The sequence below is a fragment of the Phalangium opilio genome, unplaced genomic scaffold, assembly GCF_054372755.1.
Source record: "Phalangium opilio isolate 3A_F unplaced genomic scaffold, DU_Popi_V2 ptg000086l_1, whole genome shotgun sequence".
Lineage (NCBI taxonomy): Eukaryota > Metazoa > Arthropoda > Arachnida > Opiliones > Phalangiidae > Phalangium > Phalangium opilio.
This window is the reverse complement of record NW_028324191.1, coordinates 1,422,206-1,446,690: the sequence shown is the minus strand read 5'-3', so window position 1 is coordinate 1,446,690 and position 24,485 is coordinate 1,422,206. Positions and strand designations below refer to the sequence as shown.

Here is a 24,485-nt window from a genome sequence, read left to right as displayed (position 1 = left end):
ATAATTTCAGACACTAGGGGGTCACTGGTCCAAAGGACTAGTTTAAAAAATATCCTTATTTCCCAGCCTGGTCCCGGTGTAGCCGGGAGCCGATAAAACGTGTACCGCGCATGCGCGCTTGTATACAAAAGCTAGAGATAAATATTACGCCGAGCACTGCAGGTTTTAGCTTGGTCCAAAAATCAAACGAAGCCAACTCGATCACGCGCTCAGCAAAAAAAATCCTTATTTCTCAGCCTGTTACGGCTACAATGCGGCTCTGGAGCAATGAGATAGATCTCTATGAGATAGATAGAGTTACAATTCAAATACTCGCGTATGCGTATTTTATTTAACACGTTTAAAAACTATCTTGACAGCTTGTTACACAGATTATAGCAGCAGACGTTAATAAAAAAAGTTCTTAGGGTGGCGCCACCCGTATTTGATAAAGATTCATGCTCGATAAAAGGTGTATTGCGAAACGTCGATCTCGAGATCTCACGTTGTGACTCTAGGTTTCATATATATATTCTATCTCATTGCTCTGGAGTAGTTTAAAGAGAGCGAAGGCGAGACGACGACGAAGGCGGAGCTGACGACGAAGGCGGAGCTGACGACGAAGGCGGAGCTAATCTTCCGTTTTTATGTCTTTTATGTCTCCGTAATATTTTTTCTCCATCATAGATGGCGACAAAATAAAAAGGAATCAGCTCTCACAATCTCCAACTTTGCATGCAAGTGAAACAGCTGAAATAAATGGACCAGCAGACGCAGAAATTCTGGCTGAAAGATTGGGGATTGATACGGTTCAACAAACTACCGAGGAAACTACGACCGACAAATGCACCACTCCAAACCCCAATGATAAATCAGGGTTGCCACGGGTCTGGGAATTTGAAAATGGGCCAAAAAGGTTTCAGACCTCAAATCATTTTAAATTAACTCTTACGCAGTTCCCAAGCTTGTTAAAACCCGTGAAAAAAAATGCAAATGAATAATGCACCCAAGACTCGTGAAAATTTGTAAAACAATTTTATTTAATAAATTTGTAAGATTCTATCACATTTTAAGGAACTTAAAAATATCACTTCAGCCTTATTTGCGCCATTATTTTTCCATTTCAAATAATTTGGAATGTAGTAATTAAAATAAGCAAAAAAACCTTTTGAAATAAGTAATTTGTAATCTTGGTTAATTGATTGTTAATAAATTTTTGGTCTTTAGGCACATATAACAAAACAATCATCTTCCAGTTTGAATAAATTACATAATGACAACTTTGAAGTCCTAAAAGGGCCAAACTAAGTTGCACTTGCCCATAATACATTTGTTTGGGTTTCAAAGAAAATGTTCTGTCCTTCTTGATTACGTAAGGAGTTTTCTTGAGGACTGTTTCTAAGTTTCCTTTTTCACCAATGACTGGACACCAAATTATCGTTGACTAGACCGTCAGGGGAACACCCCAAGAATCGATAAGAAGGGTTGACTTCAAACCAATCTTCGTTACTTTTAAATTAGACTCTTTTTTAAAGCAACAAGAGTTTTTTTCGTTTATAATTCCATACTGTGTGAATTCATTTCCTTTAAAGTTTGACTGAAGAGCTTTTCGAATTTTTTCAGTAGGATCTTTTGGAAAATATGTGTAATGCTCGTAGCAATTTTGACAAGAGAGAGAGCAACAGGTACTAAAGAATGCCTACGAGATAGATAGAAAGCCTGAGCACGGTCCCCTTTGAGCTGGGGAAAGATAGGGGATCTGGCCTGCTTGTTTTTGCGCGTTTCTGGCCTCAGGTGGCGCTTCTATGTGACACTTTTATTTTTAAATATTTCGTTTCCCGCCAAAAATGTTAGAACGAAAAAATCTTTCGAAATTATTACACAAAAATGTTTTTCATAACAATTTTTAATTTTTAAATAAATTCTTAAGTTGGATAAAGATACTTACCGAAACTCGTGACAAATTGTAGTATATTATTAGAAGTTAGGTAAAAAAAGACATTTTTACCAGTTTACAAATTTTAATTAAAAACATTTTTATTAATTCAAGAAGTTTAATTAAAACATGTTTTAATTTTTTTGGTTTAATTATGAAGTTCTCATAATCACAACAATATTAAAAATTTTTTAATCCTTAAGGTGTATGAACTAAATTAACGAAACTTTGGACTATTGCTTTTAAAAGCATATTTTTACCAAATTACTAATTTTGAGTGAATTAAAACTAACAAATACTTAATATACTGACCAAAAATATCACTAATTACTCAAATGTATTGCAAATTGACTTAGAAAGAACGAAAAATTTCACCCAAATTACTCAGTTTGAGGAAACGAATCACATTGTTTGAGTTAAATAAATCACATTGTCTGAGGTAAATAAATCACATAGTTTTAGGTATACAAACCAAATATAATTAAAGTCTAACATAAAGAAATCACGTATGTCTAAAGTTTGAGGACTTTCCTTGATAAAGGTTTACTGTGGAGCTTTTTCCTATGATCATTTTCATCTGTTGTATTATTTGCATGGTTTGTTAGTAAAGGACGAATAAATTTTTCCAGCATAATTTCTGCTAATGCACTATCACCACATTTGCATGACAATGCGATTTTGAAGTGAGGGAAAATAATGCTCTTGTAAGCATCTAATGTTTTGTTCCTTGGAAACAGGTGTAAGGATGCGCTTATGAAATCTAAAACTAAACTTAACAAATTCACAAGATATCGATTCGGATACTTTAATCCTCCACGATCATTGGCGTTTATTAATGTGTTAATTGGTGAATTGGTCATTGTACCACTAATTCGCTCTAGGCAATCAAAGCATTGTGTGTTTTCCTCGGCAACTTTGAGAACATAACCTCCAACATGGGTAACGCTTATATTTTTAACAGATATTGAAGTGTGGTCTGCAATTTACAAATTAATGAGACAATATTCCTAAACATATAAAGGGCGTTTCTCAAAGATCTGTCAGAAATTAAAGGGGGTGTTCTTTGTCCAATTGCTAGTCGAAAATGTTCTGTGAGCCACCAAGACTCTTATTTTATTCTTGAGTTTGTAGTTAGCTCTCCCAACCTTCTGAATAAGTGTCTTTGGGCGCCTAGACCTGACACAAGGACTTGCTTGTGTTGATGCATCTTTAAGAGTGGTAGTAATATCTATAATAGGAACATTTCTTTTATCTTCAATAGGAACATTAATCAGATCTTGCTTGAAAACATGAATTTCATCTTCATTAGGAACATCAATCAGATCTTGATTGCAAACACGAATCTCATCTTTGTTAGGAACATCAATCATATTTGATTTGAGAACAAATACATCCTCTTCATTAGGAACAGCTTTGGGAGAGTGATGATTTTCTTCATCCAGAGATATGTCAAAATTTGGCATTGGTGGTACATTGTATGGCAAGATTAGACTTGATGTGAAAATGTTTCGATTAGTAACTTGAATTTCATTTGTAACATCTGGAGTAGAGTTAAGAATAACTTTCTGGCGATAGTGTTTATTTTTGTCATCCAGGGATACGTCAAAATTTTCAGTTGTACAATTGATGGAGCATGTGATGAGAGCGTCACTTAGATTTCTCCTAGCACCATAAAATTTATTTAATTGACAATTTGCAATTGGTGATAATGGTGTTGAGTCACAGCGATTACGTTTTTTCGCAACCATGGCTGGTGAGCTTTCAGTTTCGTTCAAAATTACTGGAACCGCAAATGGCAATAACCTTCTTTTCTTTGGACAGGATACACTGAAATCAGTGTTTTTAAAATGTTTGCTGCAAATTCTGGTATCATTATTTATTAGTTTTTCATAAATTATTGTATCCTCATCTACTGTAATCCCGTATATAGAACAAATCCATTTGTTTCTCAACTCTTTATCGCTCGGAAAAGAGTGAAAACTAACATTTTCATTTTCGTGACTTTCGTCTAGTCCTCTCTTTTTCTTCTTTCGATTACATTCATTGCAAGCTGGCACGATGCATTTGACCATTTTTAACTAATATATTTTAATAATATTCCAGATCTAAGAAATTTGCAGAGAATTACACTGAAATAAGAAATAAATATACTGCCTTTAGCATCAGCCTCTGATAATTTAAATTGCTAGGCCTTGGCTATAATAAAGTTGTCAAAGCCAAACAACTACAAAACCACTTAATAACGCGTTTAATGAAACCGTGATTAAAATTATAGTTATTTTAAAGATATTCGATATTATTTATACAATTTGTAATTTTCTTTAGCTTACCTATAATTTCGAGCCAACACAACTCATCTCGTGATTTTTCGTCCGTGCCCCGCTGAAGCAGACGATGGAGAGTCCGTTATGCCGCGAAAATATTTCAAATATAAAAAAAGTGACACTCCAGAGCGCCTCTGTTGGCCAAAGCGGGCGAATTAAAATATCAGAAAATATATATTTTATGAGCAAGGTGCTCAGGCTTTCTATCTATCTCGTAGGCATTGACTAAACAAAACAAAACAGTATGACCAATTTTATACTCGTGTTATGACCAAGGCTTAAGAGTTTACATAACTAATCTGGTTAATATTAGGGTGATTAGGTTTTCAACACTTACCATTTTTGAAAATATTCTCTTCTGAAAATTGTGGTTCATTCATTGCAAAAACTTTCGAGTACTAATTTTCATTTGGCACTTAATTATAAGTTTAAACGTCACATACACTGCCGTTGATGCTACAGGTCTCAGGCCTGCCATTTTTGTTTCACCTAGATCAAGCTTCGCGTTTTCTCCGGACGATGGCACTAGTGAAACTTTTCGTTCTAGGCGCGGAATCTGAGAAAAATTTCCTCACTAAGTTTTTACTTTCGCGCGTTTTAGAGGTTCGGAAAAGTATTGGTCCGACCCTGGCTGGCAGGCTGGGCGTCCCGTCAACCCATTTTTAGTTCTAAAATTGTTTTATACTAAATTAAAATATATAAAATTGTTTTTAAATTAACTTTTTTGGCACAAATATTATGAGATTTTTGTAAGTTTTTTCGGTTCCAGCTTCTCTGATTAATTAACGCTTAGTACATCATAAACAAAAAGGATCTTTATCTCCACCATCCGTTTCCGTGTCCCGTCTAGCGTTGTTCTTTAGGGCTTATGCAAATTACTTCATTTCTATTGCTTCAAGTTTCAAGAGAACATGACTCGGGGCTAATTCTAAGCGCTTGTTGCATATTGCATATTGCATAAGCGTGCAATCAATGAATAATTTTAGTACCCAAACGCATCAATTATCCCACAAATATTAGGTTTGCAACAAAAATATCAAGAAAATTGTTCCATTTCATAGGACAGAAGTTGGTTATTTACTTGTTTCATAATCTATAACCCAAAATCAAGCTAGATTATTTTTATTCATAATTGGAATGATATTTGATATTTAAAAGAAAAAAATAACCGTAAAGTATATAGGCCGGGGTCACCTTACAATAAATTTAGCTAGCCAAGGCAAAACGTTAATATGGCCGGGGCCATCTTGTTTCTTTTTTGGAGGTTTCGGTTGAAGGTGTGGCTTTTCTTTGTTCTTGTGTGGTCGAGCAACTCGATTCTCCCAAACCTTTTACTTTAAAAATATGTACTCGTTAGCGTTTCTTTAAATAATAGTAAGTAAATCACCAACCTTCGAAATCTCTTCCAGGAGTAGCTGGAATCGAAGAATCCTCACTTTCATTTTCTAGAAGAATAAATTTGATTAAAAGAATATAAATATTAGAGAGTATATGTATCCTCTAAACGCGTTCGTGTAGGTACATTCCACCGGGCATTAGACCAATGAACTGTCAAAGTTACACTTACGCGTGTTGCCATCACCTAAAGGCCCACATGTATCATTTAACATTGCATTGGTCCAATGCATTTTCGAATGTCTAACTAACCTGAATCAATAAAAAGTCCTTGATTTACGTCAATTCTTTTTAAGGTTTGGCAAAAATCTTCGTCGCCGAAATGAACTTTTATTCTGCCCAAAATGTCCAACACTTTGTGAAAGTCAGAAGGAGTCATGGACTCTTTCACCATAGCCCCCAACCTCTCGTTCTCTTCTTCTTCATTAACTCTTTGCTTTAAACGGTTGATTTTCTTTAGATTCGATTCAATTTTATCCTCACTAATTTTAACTTAGTTTAAATATTTCCATTTGTTTGCTTCTAAAAAGGCGTTTTCATATTCCAATGCATCAATTATGCTTGGAAGTTGGGAATAGGGGCCGTCTACATTTATCTCAGGCATTTTCAAGATTCCCCCTATTTGCATAAAATTATTATTAACGTGATGAGATTTACCTGCGCTCGCAATGGCGCTGAAACCTGCTGTCGAAGCTGAAAGATCAATATCATTTGATGGTTTCAACATTCGTAAAAAACCTCATTGAATAAGGCCCATCTTTCAGCTTCGGCTTTCATTTTCAACTTTCAGCGAACCCTGAAATTAATAAAGCAAATCTAACCTTGGACGCCAAAACGCGGTTCCAAATGAGTTGAATCTCCGAAATTCGGGTACATTTTTAAATTCTCTTGATGGCAGACACAAGGGCTTCGTCCATAATCCCTCTTTTTTGCAGGTGTTTTCGTAGCATCTCACCACGCTTTCGGGTAAAAGGTCAGGAAGATCAACCCGAATCCCTTGATCGCTTGTAACGGAAAAGATTGAATGTCCGTTCCGTTGACAAGGGCGTTCAAATCCTTTAACTTAAATTAGAAGGCATAGCAAGCGGTTAATCAAAACTTTTGATTTTATTCACATAAACCAAATAAAAAATTAAACATAACTGAAGAGACTGAACCATGAGGTTCAGTAAATTATAACGACTACATTTACCCGGGTGTAAATGAAAACTGCCTTATACAATAGAAAATTTCTCTTTATATATAATTCCATTTGGATGCTAACTCCTATCCGCAAAAGTTAGGATAGTGGCAACCGGAACAATCTTGAATGTTTGGGGTTGATGTAGTAACGCGACGGCAGTGGACTGAGCATAAACCGGCGGTTTTAAAATGTGAGGCTTCCGTCCACTGTCGTCTGCAACGGTAGGCCTTAAACCGTTGCACGCTTCTATAATTTTAGTGTATGTATATACTTGTTCCGTTGTTTTTTACATCTCCGAGTGACGTATGTCACGGAGAGGTTCTGTAACGATCGTGTTTGTCTGTCTGTGTGTGTGTCTGTTGTTAGACCCACGTGACCGCGTTCGCAGTTTCCAAATCGGAGCAAACGTGTTCGCCATTTCCGAACTGCATTCACAGTCACGGAAATGGCTCCTCTACTTGAGTTATCACACCACCATCTTCTGGTCTTTGTCTATCCTACACGGAGACCAGTCTGTACTTACTGGCTTCTAATCAACACCACATTTCGGTCTTCGTTCATCCCACATGGACACCAGCCTGTATTCATACACCACCATCTTCTGGTCTTTGTTTTTGTCCATCCCACATGGGCACCAGTCTGTACACCTGGCTTCTACACCACCATCTTCTGGTCTTTGTTTTTGTCCATCCCACATGGACACCAGTCTGCACACCTGGCTTCTACTCCATCGTCATCGTTGGGTTTAAGACATTCGCGGCGATCAGCTAGGGTTACGAGAAACGTCTAGCCTCCCTAAGGTGGGATGACCACCCAAGGGTTTCGCAATTGCGGTTGTTCTTGCTTTTAGCTGTAGTTCGACACCCTTATATACTACCTATTTGAGTAAGGCGAAGCAACCGGCGTATGCTTCATTTCAAACGCCAATATTAGTCAAGTCTCTCAAGAATGTCTAATTGTTCTTTATCAACGCTCAATAAGGCGAACAACTAACGAAGAAAATATTTAATATTAATTATATTTATTTTAATATTTAAGATAATCTTGTTTCTCAACTTAAAATTAAAACGGAAAGAGTTAAAAAGCAGTCTATGTTTTAGTCTGTGTGTGTCCATCCGTTAGTGCACCGCGTTAGCAGTTGGCTTTGTTTTGTGGAAAGATATCCTACAAAACCTTAATATTTGGTTTTCTCATAATGTATAATTAATATATGGAAATATTTTTCGTAATTTCGATGCCTTTAGCGGTTTTGTAGTTATAAAGCTCTGTTTCATATTGATATCCCAAGAATATTTTTTATATTATTATTTGAAATCGATGTTTATATATTACTTAAGCTATACTACATCTGTTTATAGCATAATCCTTTCTAAAGTGATTTCAAGAAGAACGCGACTATTTTGGTTAAATGAACTTTTATTTGTCAATAGGTCTTGAGAACCAAAAAATAAACGCTTGGTTTTCGTTTCCGTAATGCAGAGACATTAACGGTTCAGAGTGAGCCAAAGTTAAGTACACTTTTAAATAATTAGGCTAAGATTTTATAATCATGGTGGAAATCTGGGCCGCGTTCAGCAGAGCTCAGCGCTGTTAGCAGTGTTATTGAATTTTGACGTCACGGTGCTCAGCGCTGAGCCAGCGCGGTCTTCAAAGAAAATAGTCGGGTTTTTGGATAACGTGACGTAAAACGCGTACTCTCAGCTTGGCGAAGAAAACATGGAGGAATTAATACAAATAGCTCTTGCTGATTCTGTTGGGACTATAGCTATTTAATTGGCGTGAAACCAGTTGATCACGCGAGAATTTTAAGAGGCATGTTAGTTTCTAATTTTAATTATAAAAGTTGTTGTTATCTATCTCTTTAAATATGTTATCATACAATTTTTGTTAAGCCTTTGTACCTTGCACGCTTTATTGCGCTAGCTTCATTTTTAAAACACCGATGACCGGAGAAAAGCTATGACGACAGAGCTCACCGGTAAACGTTTTCCAAAATCCGCTGTCTTTTTTGGTGAGCTCCGCTGAACGCAGCCCAGATCAGTGAAAGGTCTGATCGTGATTGGATGTAAAATGTCGTCTGATTTACAGTATATTTGCTATGCTTTGTATACTGCTTTAATATTTCATAAATTTTAACTTCAGTATTTGTTCATAAAAAAATAAACATTTCTATATCTGGGTAAATAAGTTTGTAAGTAGTCCTCCTCTAGACTCGGAGAGGTAATATTTTGGTTTTCTTAACTTGTTTTAAAAGTCAAATGGGCCACACATTTCGGAACACGAGTTTACCATATGACAACACTCCTGAAGAAAAAGTAGCCCATGCAAGTCCGATTTGGCGACTATTTAGGGCTCGACGTTGAAAATTGTTGATTCTTCGTTAGGGTTCTTTTGGGAGAGCGAGTTTTAACTTAAGACCCGGACTGAAACAAGTCTTAAGGCTAGTAAACTTTCTTAAACTAATTGAAATGACCTTTCTGAGACCTCTTTAGTAAGTATTTAAATATTTGCGACCCTTTGGTTTGGGTACGTTGCGGAGTTCTTGGGCGAGGATCTCGGTAGCTCGTTCTTAAGGTTCTGAGGATAAAAAGGGAGAGTCCCCCAATTTATAGGTGCATCCCCAGGTCAATGTCGCCAGAGAGCCGGCATAGTTTTTGCCTTGGCTCTTCTGCAGGGTTATAGTGACGTTGGCGTTGACCTGGGGTGACCGCTACCCAAATCCTTTCCCAATGACTGACGTAGGTAGCTTTCATGGAAAGTTTCTCAACGTGCGATGATCGTAGGTTCAATGACGCTGAGAAACTTTCCCTTGTTGTAGGCTTAAAGCTATACGTGTTTGAATTATTTGTAAAGATTTAGATAAAAGATTTAGATAGAAGAGAAAGATAAAACCGTCCTTGAATAGGGTTGTACAAATCAATTTTATGCGCTTTATAGAAGTTGGTTAACAGAAGTAAATTTTTCTTATTCGCGTAAATATATACACTTTTTCACCACTCCATTTAAATTAGAGATACAACTTAACATAAAATAGATAGATCTAGAGTCTAGACCATTTGAAAGTATTAATCTTATTGTGGGAAAATCTCTCGAAACTTTATCTTGGTTGATAATTGATGATGTTTTAGGGTCCAGTGTCCAACATGCGCTTTAGAATGGTGCTTTCCATGTCACGCACCATGGCACGAGAATACCACTTGCCGTCAATTCATTAAAGGCGATAATTTATTGAAAACATGGGCCAAGCAACTAAGCTACGGTCAAGTTAATGCTCAAAAATGTCCGAAATGCAAGGTATAATAAAATACACTTACTTTTAAACGTTAATTTAACTTTTTTTAAATAAATTTCAGATTTACATTCAACGTACCACGGGATGCGACCACATGCACTGCACCGGGTGTAAAACCGTTTTTTGTTACCGCTGTGGTGACCATTTTCGACGCTTAAAGTTCCTCGGCGATCACTACAGTAAACTAAGCGTATTTGGTTGTAAATACCGCTACAAAGCTGATAACCCTGTTCAAAGAAAGCTAGTTCGTGGAGCCATTTTAGGTATTTATTATTGATCCCAAAACTTTGATATGTCGTGCGCATCTTGTTTAAACTTCACGAGGCACTTGTATCTTTAAAGCGATATAACGTTTTTGGTTTCTTTAAATGATAGATATACTCGGTTGGCTTTTGTATTTTGGTTTATTTATCATGTATTTACAGGTGGAAAGGTTGCAGTGGCGCCTGCCTTAGCAGTGTTGGCGGTCAGCGCAGGCGTAATGGCAGTCGGTTTGGGAGTTTTCGCCTTACCTCTTTACGGGGGGAATACGATTATTAAGATGCTATAAGGCTAAACATGAACCCACCCTCAAAGACTTTATTGCAATACACTTCTGTTAATTGCCCTTAAAGTCTGATAACTCGTTAATTAAATAACTTTAAAATCAAACTACAAGGAAATAACCTTTCTGCTATTAAGATATAACTTCCATTAACTATAACCGACCGTGAGTGAACCCTAACTAACTAATAATCTTCCATAAATTGTCTATAAATTTTCAAAGACATAGTTAACAACATAAGAAGAGTAACCTTTTTAAATATTAAATTTAGAAATATTTATTTTTAACTCCTTAACCTAACCTTCGCATTTTTCTCTATAACTTTCTTCCATTTAAACAATAATAATGATAATAATAATATAAGTCGAATTACGGTGGTGCCACCACGTGTAGATTGTAGTTAATAACGGGCCTCTAGTCAAGCTGGTACGAGAATATATAATTGTCAAATATAAGTATGTTTAATATAAACAATAAATCTAACATGATTCTCCTTCCGTTGAACTAAATTGAACCAAACCCTACCTTTGTAAGTAACAATAAGAGCAATAAGTCATCACACATGTTGCTGTTATGTTGAATCAACCAACGTATATTAACCTTTTTATTGACTTTCTCAAAGAAACTATATTACACTACGATTCTATAAGTTATATATTTACCAGCCGTTTCACTGGCCCGAACAATTCGGACTACTTCGCCTCGCTTGAGACCATAGTACCTCGCTACTGGATCGGATACTTGAATCCTCATCAGCTGAGAATCCTTCCAAGACATATCTTTATTGGATGTAAATGTCGTCTGATTTACTGTATATTCGCTATGCTTGGAATACTGCTCTAATAATTCGTAAATTTTTACTTCAAAAAGAGAAATAATTCTATATCTAGGTTAATAAGTTTGTAGTAGTAGTCCTCCTCTTGACTCGGAGAGGTAATATTTTGGTTTTTCCAACTTGTTTTAAACTTAAAATACTTATACGAAGAAGCTTGACAATAGCCCCTTCCAAAAAGTTTTCAAAAATGTTCTTAGTCTGAGTCAGTTCTGTTCTTCCTACAAACAGGAAGCAGTTTCCCCGCATAGCCTAGTTCACAACCTAGATATGACGTTTTTTAGCTCCAAGTGCGCATGCGCGAAGAACTTAAACAACAAGATGCACAAGGCAGTCAAACTTTTTGGAAGGGGCTATTAGGGCTACGATTGTGTTGATAAATGCTTTCCGTTGGAGTTCTTGTTCTTCGTTTAAGGAAAAAAGAAGGCAAATTTTTTGGCCAAGTCGAAAATAGCTTTAAACCGCAACTTCCTTTGATAAGTCATATATTAAATACTTTAAAAATTCATAAAAAAAATGACAATAAATAGCACTCACTGAGTTTCACGAAAAAATTATTTTTCTGGGGAAATGGTTTTCTGAAAATGTCTTTCCAAAAAATGCAATTTCTATCTATTTTACAATACTCTTTATCAACTTTATCTCTACTTAGAAATAATATTAAGGAGCATTCTTTGATTGTATGAAAAACCAAAACATAGACTAAACCGTCAGTTAGTTCAGAAGCGCTAAAATATTTGCTGACGGGTAAAGGCTTCTTGTAATTCTCAACCAAAATGCCCTTTACGGCCTCGATTGTTAAATATGACATCTTGACCTCCTGTGTGGAGCCAAATTGTATAATGAGCAGATAACGGAATTGTCAATCCTTTATAAACAATTCACAATTCATCCGATACTGGGCGTGTCTACATCTAAAGCAATTGCTCAGTGCGTTACATAACGCATTTGACTGAAGTTCAGATATTGCAATTGTTTTAGTTATTTTTATCCATTTAATCCTTAATCAATTTTAAATTCAATCAACTGATTTTACTGTTAATCGATCCATTCCCTCTAAATTATTTTAAAAAATTTCATATCTACGCTTTTTCAAGAACAATTACACTTTTCGAAAACATTTTATCATGAAATTAATTATTTTGAAGGGAGAACGTCTTGAGGATACAAAATGGAATATTTGAAATATTCTTTTTAAAAAGAGCAAGCGAACTTTGACATAATTCGAAAGGAAAATGTAAATATTTAATCGAAATGCTACATTTCTATTGTCGCCTCTATGAAGAAAAGATTGCTCTGCAATTTCCCTCTCCGTGCTTTAGAATTTCTTGGTCATAACTCAGTCTTCATTTGAAACGTCACCACCCCTTTCTACATTGTTGGCGCAACTTGCACACCGGTTACGTATTACGCGTAATCATTTTAGCACGCTTAAAGACCATTTCGGAAAGCACACAGGGGCGAGGCCACCATTGGGGTATTCTCCCTCGCACCAAGGGTCACCGCCAGACGGTGCCAAAATTCACTAGAGGCAGGAGGCTAGTCAACTCGCTCTGCCTATAGCGGTGCTTCTAGGCGAGAGAGAGAAGACCCCAATGGCGTCATCACCCTAGTGTTTTAGTTTCTCTGTATACACTGTAAAAAATAACGGTTTACTTCAATTCCATTAATGGATATATCACTTTTGTCAGAAAACCAAACCCTGTCCGGTTTGGTTTTGAACCCTTATGGGGATATGTAATGGATCGGTACAGCACCAATATCATTCCCATCATGGATGTTATTTAAACCATTATGGAAATATGTAATGGATCGGTACCCATCATGGATGTTTTTTAAACCATTATGGAAATATGTAATGGATCGGTACCCATCATGGATGCTATTTAAACCATCATTATTCCCATCATTTATGTTATTTAAACCATCATTATTCCCATCATGGATGTTGCTTAACCCGTTATTATTCCCATCATGGATGTTTCTTAACCCGTTATTATTCCCACCATGGATGTTATTTAACCCGTTATTATTCCCATCATGGATGTTCTTTTAACCGTTATTATGCCTATCATGGATGATATTTTAACCGTTATTATTAGCATCGTGGTAATTTTTTAAACCTTTATTATTCCCATCATGGATGTTTTTTAAACCGTTATTATTCCCATTATGGATGTTTTTTAAACCGTTATTATTCCCATAATCGATGATATTTTAACCGTTATTATTCCCATAATCGATGATATTTTAACCGTTATTATTCCCATCATGGATGATATTTATACCCTTTATGATGAAAGCTTCATTAACATCTCGATTGCCATGTAAACACCATCCTCTCGTTTCACCCCAACTATATTCATAGTAGCTAGAAACTGATTACGACCGGACCTTTCAATAATCCGATGGCCACCATAATGCTTTATTTTAGTTTGAAATCTAAACCCGATTATTTAAATGTATATTTGACTTTCGTCTCACTCTGAACCGTTAATGTCTCTTCATTACAGAGACTAATAACAAAACCCATATTTTAATTCACCTCGGGCCTCACTTGTCTACTCTTTGATTCTCTAGGCCTGGGAATCGTGGCGTACTCCTGTAATCCAGCCTCTTGGAAGCTAGAATGGAGTTAATCGACTAAGTATAAGCCTTCGCGTTCTTTTTGTATTATCTAAAGCAAGAATTATTCTATATACAGATGTAGTAAAGCTTGAGTAATATATAAACAGCCATTTCAAATAATGATATTTAAGAATATCCTTGAAATATCAAAATGAAACAGAGCTTTAAAGCTACAAAACTACTAAAGGCATCGCAATTACGGAAATATTTCCAAATAATCACTATATATTACGAAAAAAAGAAAATATTGAGGTTTTGTAAGATTTCTTTACGCAAGCGAACTACTAATGCGGTGCGCTAGTATAGCAACGGACAGACACACAGACAAACACATATACAGCTCTTTAACTCTTTCTGTATTAATTTTGAGTTGAGAAACCAGATTATCTTAAATTCTAAAACATTATATAATTATTATTATATATTTTCTTCGTTAGTTATTCACTTTATTGAGCGTTACATCATTTTAATTAAGAATTATTAGACATTCTTGATAGACTTGACTAATATTGACGTTTGAAATGAAGGATACGCCTACTGTTTCGCCCTACTCAATTCGGTAGTATATAAATGTTTCAAATCTCAGGTTTGGATAAGAACAGTGCAATTGCGTGCACTTTTGGTGGGAGCCCACCAGTGGGAGGCTAGACGTTTCTCGCCGCGTCTGTCTTAACCTTAACGATGACTATGGAGATAGAAGCCAGTACGTACAGACTGGTGTCCATGTGGAATGGACAAAAGACCGGATGATGGTGGTGTTTAGAAGCCAGTAAGTAAAGACTGGTGTCCATGTGGGATGGACAAAAGCATAAAGTTAGTAGTGTACTAGTGTTAGACAGACAATGGAGTAATAGCCAGTGTATGATTAATACAATTTTACAAATTTCCGGGAACTGTATATGCGGTTCGGAAATTGAGAACACATTTGATCCGATTTGCAAACTGAGAACGCGGTCCCCTGGGGTGTAACAACAGACACACACCTCGAAATTAGGACCTCTCCGTGACATAATTCACTCGGAGAGGTAACAAAAAGTTGGAAAAACCAAAATATTACCTCTCGGAGTCAAGAGGTCTACTACTTCAAACCTATTTACCTAGATATGGAATTATTTCTCTTTTTTTTTTAAGTAAAAATTTACGAATTATTAAAGCAGCATTGCAAGCGTAGAGAAGTAAAGCAGACGACATTTTACATCCAATAAGGATAAATCTTAGACACGTGGAAATCAGTCAATGGGGAAAAGAACAGGAAATGAAGTGTATAAATTTTTCAGAGAAATAACCTTTATGTGTTTGTAAAGGTCCAATTGTCAACGCTTCAACTCTTTACCCTATATACTCATAGCTACATTCACAACTGGTTTGCAGTGTTAACACTATCGTCACGTCTCACCTCAACAACATTCTTAGTTTGCCAACATGAGTGTTAACGTTAAATAACACCTAAGCTGATTTTGGGCTAGACGCACTGAAAGTGTTGCGCATCATAAAAAGAATGAACACTCCGTACCTACTACTCGTTTACCATTAGCTCTGTCACTAATCTAATTGCCACCATGATCTTTTCTTCTATTATACTATCTAAACCTGATTATTTAAACGTGTATTTAACTTTCGGCTCACTCTGAACCGTTAATGTGTCTTTAATAGAGACACGAAAATCAAAACCCATAGTTTACTACACCTTGGGCCTCATTTATACACTCTTTTGTTCACTAGGCTTATTACGGTTAATACTTTATTTAACCGTAAGCCTTAGCGTTCTTCTTGTAACAACTAAGGCAAGCATTATTCTATATACAGATGTAGTATAGTTAAAGTACTGTATAAACAGCCATTTCAAATAATAATATTAAAAATATTCTTGGAATATCAAAATGAAACGAACCTTTAAAGCTACAAAACTACTAAAGGCATCGTATTTACGAAAAATATTTCCACATATCTAGTTTATTTTATGGAAAAAGGGAATATTAAGGTTCTGTAGGATTTCTTTACGCATCAACACAAAGTGAACTGCTAACGCGGCGCACCATTGTAACAATGGACGGAACATACACAGCCAAAAACATAGACTGCTTTCCGTATTAATTTTGAGTTGAGAAACAAGATTATCTTAAATATTAAAATAAATAAAATTAATATTAAATATTTTCTTCGTTAGTTGTTCGCCTTAATAAAGAATAATTAAACATTCTTGAGAGACTTGACAAATATTGGCGTTTGGTACGCCGGTTGCTTCGCCTTACTCAAATAGGTAGTATATAAAGGTCTCGAATCGCTGCTATAGGCAAGAACAGCGCAATTGCGTGAACCTTTGGTGGAAGCCCCGCCATTGGGAGGCTTGACGTTTCTCGTAACCCTAGCCGATCGCCGCGTACGTTTTAACCTTAATGCTGATGGAGTAGAAGCCAGTGTGTACAGACTGGTGTCCATGTGGGATGGACAATGACCAGAAGATGGTGGTGCTTAGAAGCCAGCGTGTACAGACTGGTGTCCATGTGGGATGGACAAAGACCAGAGGCTGGTGGTGTTAGACAGGCAATGGAGTAATAGCTTGAAGTGTAATAAATTTTCGAAATTTCCGGAAATTGATAATACGTTTGCTCCGATTTTCAAACTGCGAACGCGGTCCCCTGGGGGGTAAGTCAATAACAACAGACAGACAGACAGGCACATACACACACAAACACACAAACAGACACACAAATCGTTACAGAACCTCTCCGTGACATACGTCACTCGGAGAGGTAAAAACCGAGAATTTCAAAAGAAGTTGCTACAAGTTCAAACTCCGATTCGGAATTGGATGTTCCAAGGTCGAATGAAGAAAACAGCAACTATCAAATTGAACAGAATGATTTTATTGAGGACTTGGATGTCACTGTAGAAACAATACCTGATACGTAAGAAATTAATTATATAAGTCATGAAAAACAATTCTATATTTACCGGATATATTAAATGATAAGGCTATAAAACAGTGATGAGCACTTTTATTTGTATAAATATTTATCGTTTTGATATCATACCTATAAATTTTTTTACTCTCATATCATTTTATTGAAATAAGTATCAATATCAATTTTTTTTCTTACAACTGTAGGTAAAGTATCAAATAATAAGTTTCATTCACCTTCTTGAGTATTATCACTAGCTTTTTCAAATATCTCAATTTAAAAACCTTGACTATACTATCAATAAGTTTCAAAATATTTATATTTCATAAATACTACCAAGTATACTATCAAACTTCAGCTGAGTAATTCAAATTAACTATCAAATAATTTTCATGACAGTGCTAGCCAGCAAGCGACGTTATTTACACCAGTGACGCTACCCCCCCCTTCTGGTCTGCTACCCCTTAACCGAGAGTGAAGAATTTAATAGTTTTCCATGGAAACATAGATAATATATTTGAGGAAAATAGGGCTTAGCCGGTGGGAACCTGCACTGCAGGCTGCACCGTGGAAGTGCGGGAAGTTTCAATTAGCAGCCGTTTATTCCTTTGGAAGTTTGTCTATTGTGGGAAACCATCCCTTCATGCCTCACTCACGTGCAGTGTTAAGAAGGGGAGGGCTCCGCTTGTAAAAGCAACGTAAAGGGGAGGGTTGAAGTATAAGAGAAGAAATTAGTTCAAGTTTCCAAAAAGCTCTATTTTAAAGGGGGTCCAATGCTTTCGGTGTGTTTAGTCAGTTTACCGCTTCGATCAGCTATTAACTATATCTCTTAAAACTGTAACTATAAACTATCAACTATCCGAAGCTCGTTATTAATCAACTATCAATCAAAAATCAAATCAAATAGTCTTAAAAATACGTGAATCAATAAAACTATCAAATATTCTTAAGGTTTTTTAACTTATCAGATCAAAAATATTTCCATCCCCCTTTTATTAATATAATAATGGCCATAAAATATCTCTCGAAATTAACTAAGATGTTAGGGAATTTAAATTGGCATGGCTAATCCAGTTTTGTAACATTTCTATTGAGATTAATTCTCAGTATTATTTTAAGAGGCCTTGATGGCTCAGACTTAGAAGTTAGAAGCACTTCAAGTTCGCTTGATGAAAATTATGAGTGCAATATATCGAATGAAAATCGCCCAAAAATGACATGGTAAAATATTTTTTGGTATATAGAGTAATGGCAGTCCTCCACCTTTGACTATATTAAGCTCTATGGAGAGATAACATGGGGTGCGTATAACTAAATTTCCAACTTTAATTTCTGATCCATAGGATGAACCAATTTATGAAGGCTCATCTGACAAAAAAGGAGAGTATGCTCCTTATATCGGCCCATATCTTAAGGCATCACGCATCGGAAGAAGCTACTTCTAGTTTGCTGCAATTAATTAGATGGCATTTACCGCAAAATGTTTCCACATCTTTCCCTATAACAAAGTATCTTTTCCGTAAATACTTTCAAAGCCCAAAAGCTTTGGTTAAGCCATATTTTTACTGCCCAAATGACGCGTGTAAATCTAATTATTTTGGGGCCAGAGATAGAAGGTCAAACTGAACTATGCTGCAATATTTGCAATTCTGATTTTAATGTGGACCATTTGCTAAATGGTGGAAGTTATTTTTTAGTATTTGACGTGGAATCTCAAATCAAAAACTTATTAGAACTCATCAGTCTCGAGTTAAACGAAAAATCTGACTACTTTAATATTTGTGATATTACGAAATCTTCAAAATGTTGTAGAAGTAAAATTAATGACCATGACGTGTCAATAACATGGAACACAGACGGCGTTCCCATTTTTGAATCATCAAAATTTGACATATGGCCCCTACAGTTTACTATTAATGAGTTACCAATAGGAGCTAGACAAAGAAATACTCTTTGTGCTGGCCTTTGGTTTGGACAAAAAAGCCTAATATGAACTGTTTTTTGAAACCTTTTGTTGAAATTATAAATGCGCTTTCATTATTTGGACAAACAAAAATCAGAAAAAAATAAAGTCTCGAGAATTTCCAGGGCCATGCACTGTTGACACCATAGCTCGGTGCTCAATACAAAATATGACGCAATTCAGTGGAATGTTTGGTTGCCCATGGTGTTATCACCCTGGAGTAATGGTGGAGAAGGGGAAGGGCAAAATAAGGGTTTATCCTTATAAAAATTTTGAAAATATAGAGGCGTGAACAAAGCTGTCATATCTTGAGGATGGCACAAATGCAGTGAACAACGCGGAAATTATCAATGGTGTCAAAGGGCCATCAGTTCTATTAAAACTTAATCAATTTGACTTAATAGAAGACATGGTCGTAGATTATATGCACTGTTTATGTTTGGGTGTTATCAGAACAACCACAAATTTGTGGCTGGACTCTAAGTCACACAGAAAACCATATTACCTAGGCAGAAACATCGCAGAAGTGGACACAAGACTCCTTAAAGTTAAAGTACCAAAAGAATTTTCGAGAAAGCCAAGGTCATTGGAAGAGCGAGCTTATTGGAAAGCGTCAGAATGGAGAGCATGGGCCTTGTTTTATTCTCCATCAGTTTTGAAAGGACTTTTTCCCAGTCAATTTTACGGTAACTGGATGAAGTTAGTTATGGTATTTCACCTATTATTAGCAAGATCAGTGCCTGTTAATTTGCTCTTTCAAGCGAGAAAAACTCTCTCGGAATTTCTCGTTGGGTATGAAAATCTTTATGGCATTGAAAACATGCTTTTCAACATCCATCAAGTTAATCATTTAGTTGATTGTGTAGCTAAATGGGGCCCACTTTGGTCATTTTCTGCATTCCCATTTGAATCAAATAATGGGCGGTTGCAAAAACTTTTCCACGGTACACAGTATGTCCAAACTCAGATCTCTCAGAAATTTTTGTTTTTGCAATTCCTACCTACTCTAGTCTCAAGAAATGAAGTTTTTAAACAAAATCCCTTGCTTGCAAAATTTTTCGGTTTATTATTTAATAATTATTCCCAATTCTCATCACAAAAAATTGAATCTGAAAAAACTATTGTTTTGGGGAAAGCATTGCCTGCAAATCAGTCGGCTGATGAAAGTGCGTTATTAAAGGAATACGATATTGAGCCTTCTTATACACTTTTACACAAAAAAGTTACCATAAATGGATTGGTTTTCAGTGCAAAATCTAAAAGTACGAAAACAGAAAACTGTTATTTTTCCACCGAAAAGGAGGATATAAAATGTCTCAAGATAAGTCAAATTTATTCCACTTCGAACGGAAAAGTTTACATCTCTGCCCAAAACCTAAAAAGTGTTCAGTTTAGCGATTTCAAAATAGTAGAAAACGGTCTACCAAAAATACTTCATCCATTTGAGGTGACAGAAAAGAAAAAACTTTTCTCTTGAAAATGAAAAATTAAACAAATGTTTGAGAATTTGCAAAGAATCAAAAGAATACCTTATTAAACTAAACGTAGTTTTCGGTGGTACTTAATTTTTTAAAAATGTTTTTAATTGGCCAATTTACAAATTAATTTTCTAGCAGCTAGTTCATTATATTTATTTAAAGACATACATGTTGGAGCAATCGCACTTCTTATCTGAAATGTAGTAGTTGGAATAATATTGTAAATTTATCATATTCATGGTTTTTTTAAGACTTTATTAATAGTTTAAATCAATAAATATTAAATTATTTTCTTTGGGATTCTTGAGACAGATTTCCAATATACCAGTATAAAAATTTATTTGCCACAAACATTTCCTTAAATTTTCGTTTAAAGACCTAAATACTTATTTGCCACAAACATTTCCTTAAATTTTCGTTTAGAGACCTAAATACCAAAAGTTTTCCTCCCAAAGTTTCCTTTGAATTTTCCAAAGCGCTCTTTAAAAATATAGTCCCTCTAAATACCACAGATTTCGCTCCCAAAGTCTCCCTCTAATTTTCTAAAGCGCTCTTAAGAAAGTCTTTCCCTCTAAATAACAAAACTCACCCTCCCAAAGATTCCATTGAATTTTCCAACTCGCTGTAAAGAAATATTTTCCCTGAAAATACCAAAAGTGTCCCTCCCAAAGTTTCCTTTGAATTTTCTAAAGCGCTCTAAAGAAATTATTTCCCTCTAAATACCAAAACTCACCCTTCCAAAGATTCCTTTGAATTTTCCAAAGCACTCTCAAGAAATATTTTCCCTCTAAATAACACTGATTTCCCTCCCAAAGTCTCCCTCTAATTTTCCAAAGCACTCTCAAGAAATATTTTCCCTCTAAATAACACTGATTTCCCTCCCAAAGTCTCCCTCTAATTTTCTAAAGCGCTCTTAAGAAATTCTTTCCCTCTAAATACCAAAACTCACCCTCCCAAAATTTCCATTGAATTTTCCAACTCGCTGTTAAGAAATATTTTCCCTGAAAATACCAAACTTTCCCTCTCAAAGTCTCTATTAAATTTTCTACAGCACTCTTAAGAAATATTTTACCAAAGTTCGATCTCCCAAAGACCCCTTCAAGCTCCAAAGATTTTTTCAAGGTTTCTTACGATATTTTTTGTAAGGGGTTTGTTTTGAATTAGTTCTTGTGTCACTTATTTTTCCCTCATATCCTGTTAATTTGAAACTGGTGCTCGGCAAACTTTCGTTAGTATCGTTAGGTTCAAGATTTGAACAATCCTCCGTTTGAAGAATAAGCTATACAGTAATATCCGGTATTGTTGTAGCATAATTGGAAGATTACATAATCTAATAATTTCAGCTAGCACTCACAGTTTCATTTCCTTGGCAACTGGAGGATGATTCATTTATTTCGGCTTGAAAGTTTTTTGGCTCGATCCTTTTTTCGGAATTTGTTATGATACGATGTAAACAGCTCCTAGAATCAGAGGCTAAATTATTGAGCTTCCTACCCGCTGAAGATAGCTGTCTACCCTCATCGCTAATGTCTAGTTTCCACTTCTTCGTTGAACTTAGGGAAAAGAAACCCGAACTATCAAACGAAGAGTCTGCTGTATAGTCGCCAACCCCACTACTAGAGTTATCATTAGGTTTGCCAGAATTTGACCCATCTGGTTTGGGTGGGTTTTGAATGGTATCGATAAATAGAGTAATTAAATTTCGTAAGGGATACTCCCTACTCACCACCGAGTCCAACAAGGGGGCCTTAAACCTAAGGCCAGGGCTATATCCCCCATATACTCGGGCGCGACCTACCAAGGGAGGACACCCGATTGACCTAAGCCCTTAAAAAGAGCAAGCCAGTTGATCCTCATATTCAAGGGCCAAAGAGGAATGTTGGCGAGAGATCCCCCACGGGACACCCTCAGACTCGGCCCCCAGGTACCCTCTTGCTTGGCTTACACGATGCCACTCACGGCAAACAGGCGGGCAAGGCAGCGCGCCTAGCTAACATGATAATAAACTCATTGAATAAACCCTTATACTATTCTTAAAAGCAAAATAAAATAGTAAAATCATTAAGTTAAAAGGGGATAGAATTAACAGACTAAAAATATAGGTAAAGTTTAAAACTATAAAATTCCGAATAAACCTTAAAAGCTATAAAACCTAAGGTCTTAAAATTACTATTAAAATCCGAATTAACCTTAAAAGCTAGAAAACCTAAGGTGTCAAACAGCGTTGCCAGATCAAAATATCGAAACTATCGTTTCGTAGGCCTAAAATTATCGATTCCAAGAGAAAACTATAGTACGCAGTTTACCCGGTAGGATTTTGTCATTTTGGCGCGAAATTTCAACTTCCCAATTTTTTTATCTCTTTTTAAGAGTTTTAATGACACCCATAATAAATTAATCAAAAATGTCTTGATTAGAATCAAGACCTAAAAAGTATCGATAAGACTGAGGTTATCACTTGTCTGAATGATCAGATATTAATTTTTCTTTTTAATTGAAACTTAAATGCATGCTTAAGAAAAAACAACGTTCCATTACCGTTTTCCGTTGAAATAAATTATTTTACTGGTAATCAATTTCAAAAATTTACTTATCTCGGCTTTTCGACCACAATTCCATTCCCCGAAAACATTTTATCATTACATTAATTACTTTTGGGAGAGTACGTGTATGGTTTTGCGTTTTAAAAGGTTCCTAAAGACGTTACATCCCCATTTGTGACCGGCACGCTTCGCAGTGGAACATTTTAATTATTCTAAAACCAATGGCGCCAAATTGAGTAGGGACAGTAAGATTTTTACTCGCGGTTTTGCTAAATGATGTAATATCAAGTGTACTTTAGTCAACCGTCGTATTGTTCTTTCTCATAGTTCAGGGCATGATCAGTGTTACTGCCCAATTTCTCTCTCTAGTTTCTAACAATGGTTAGAGACTATTTGATATGGCACGGCACAACATTATATACATTTGAAAATTCTAAGTAGCACAAAAGGAAAAAGAATCCATTTTTTTTATATTTTGGTTTGAAATAAATAAATTCATGATAGTAGTTATAACGAACAGAAAGTCAAGGGAATGGCACCGGTAATGAGCAGCAGAAAGAGAGGAAAGTTTGCTTCAAGTTAGCAGAGGGACATAGTAGTGAAAATAGTAATCTAGAATTTTGTTCATTCAAACCTTATTATATCATGAAAAATTCAAGTGAGCAGGCGGCACTATCTAGAAAGATTGATTTTGGCAGATAACAGCGAAAACATTATGTTCTACACACATTGGGACTATAGGAGAGTTTCAGGGCCGCAGGTCGCACATGATGAAATTTCAACTCCAGATTACATCAATTCTCTCTGGTCGTACTAGTAGCAGGTTAAGCTATAGTTTGCTCAGGTCCAGTTAGTCTCGAAAGGGTTATATAGTGCTTGCAACTTTTAAAAGGTTGTTATCATGGCTATACAGACCGCTATTACAGTTTTTTCTTCTTTTATAGGCTATTTTGACACGTTATCTCCCAAAAGTAATTAATGTAATGATAAAATGTTTTCGGGGAATGGAATTGTGGTCGAAAAGCCGAGATAAGTAAATTTTTGAAATTGATTACCAGTAAAATAATTTATTTCAACGGAAAACGGTAATGGAACGTTGTTTTTTCTTAAGCATGCATTTAAGTTTCAATTAAAAAGAAAAATTAATATCTGATCATTCAGACAAGTGATAACCTCAGTCTTATCGATACTTTTTAGGTCTTGATTCTAATCAAGACATTTTTGATTAATATCTGTTCCTTCAGTCTTCATTTTAATTATAGTCTGTCAAACGAAAGAAGAGCCCTGAGAAATTTGTGTAAATTGGTGTCGCCACCATCGACCCCATAGTACTTTATCAACTTGTTTTGTTTTGTCAATAGTCGTCTGTAATATAGTCTGCTATAAACAGATAGGCTTAATCGCAATAGAACCAATACATTTTGCAATATATATTTAATATGTTTATGTTTCATGGTTTTTTACGATAATCCAGTATTAAAGAAA

At 35.7% G+C, this 24,485-nt stretch overlaps 1 protein-coding gene, 1 long non-coding RNA gene and 1 pseudogene across 3 annotated transcripts; 1 reads left to right on the top strand and 2 right to left on the bottom strand.

The window, feature by feature from the left end:
• Positions 1-2,114: 2,114 nt before the first annotated feature.
• On the bottom strand, positions 2,115-4,038 carry LOC149650553 (uncharacterized). 2 transcript variants are annotated; one of them, XM_089849167.1, is made up of 3 exons: positions 3,901-4,038; positions 3,092-3,742; positions 2,115-2,891 (listed from the first exon to the last, which is right to left on the bottom strand). In XM_089849167.1, the coding sequence occupies exons 1-3, from the start codon at positions 3,906-3,908 to the stop codon at positions 2,870-2,872; spliced, it is 681 nt and encodes a 226-aa protein (XP_089705293.1). In that variant the 5' UTR covers positions 3,909-4,038; the 3' UTR covers positions 2,115-2,869. The 2 variants fall into 2 exon arrangements, with proteins under 2 accessions (XP_089705293.1, XP_089705292.1); XM_089849166.1 differs by having other exon boundaries at positions 3,092-3,987.
• A 1,457-nt stretch (positions 4,039-5,495) lies between these two features.
• Positions 5,496-6,029, bottom strand: LOC149650552 (uncharacterized). The gene is made up of 2 exons (XR_016371570.1): positions 5,887-6,029; positions 5,496-5,684 (listed from the first exon to the last, which is right to left on the bottom strand). It is a non-coding gene; the product is annotated as an uncharacterized LOC149650552 (long non-coding RNA).
• A 12,373-nt stretch (positions 6,030-18,402) lies between these two features.
• On the top strand, positions 18,403-20,734 carry LOC149650551 (uncharacterized; annotated as a pseudogene).
• Positions 20,735-24,485: the final 3,751 nt, after the last annotated feature.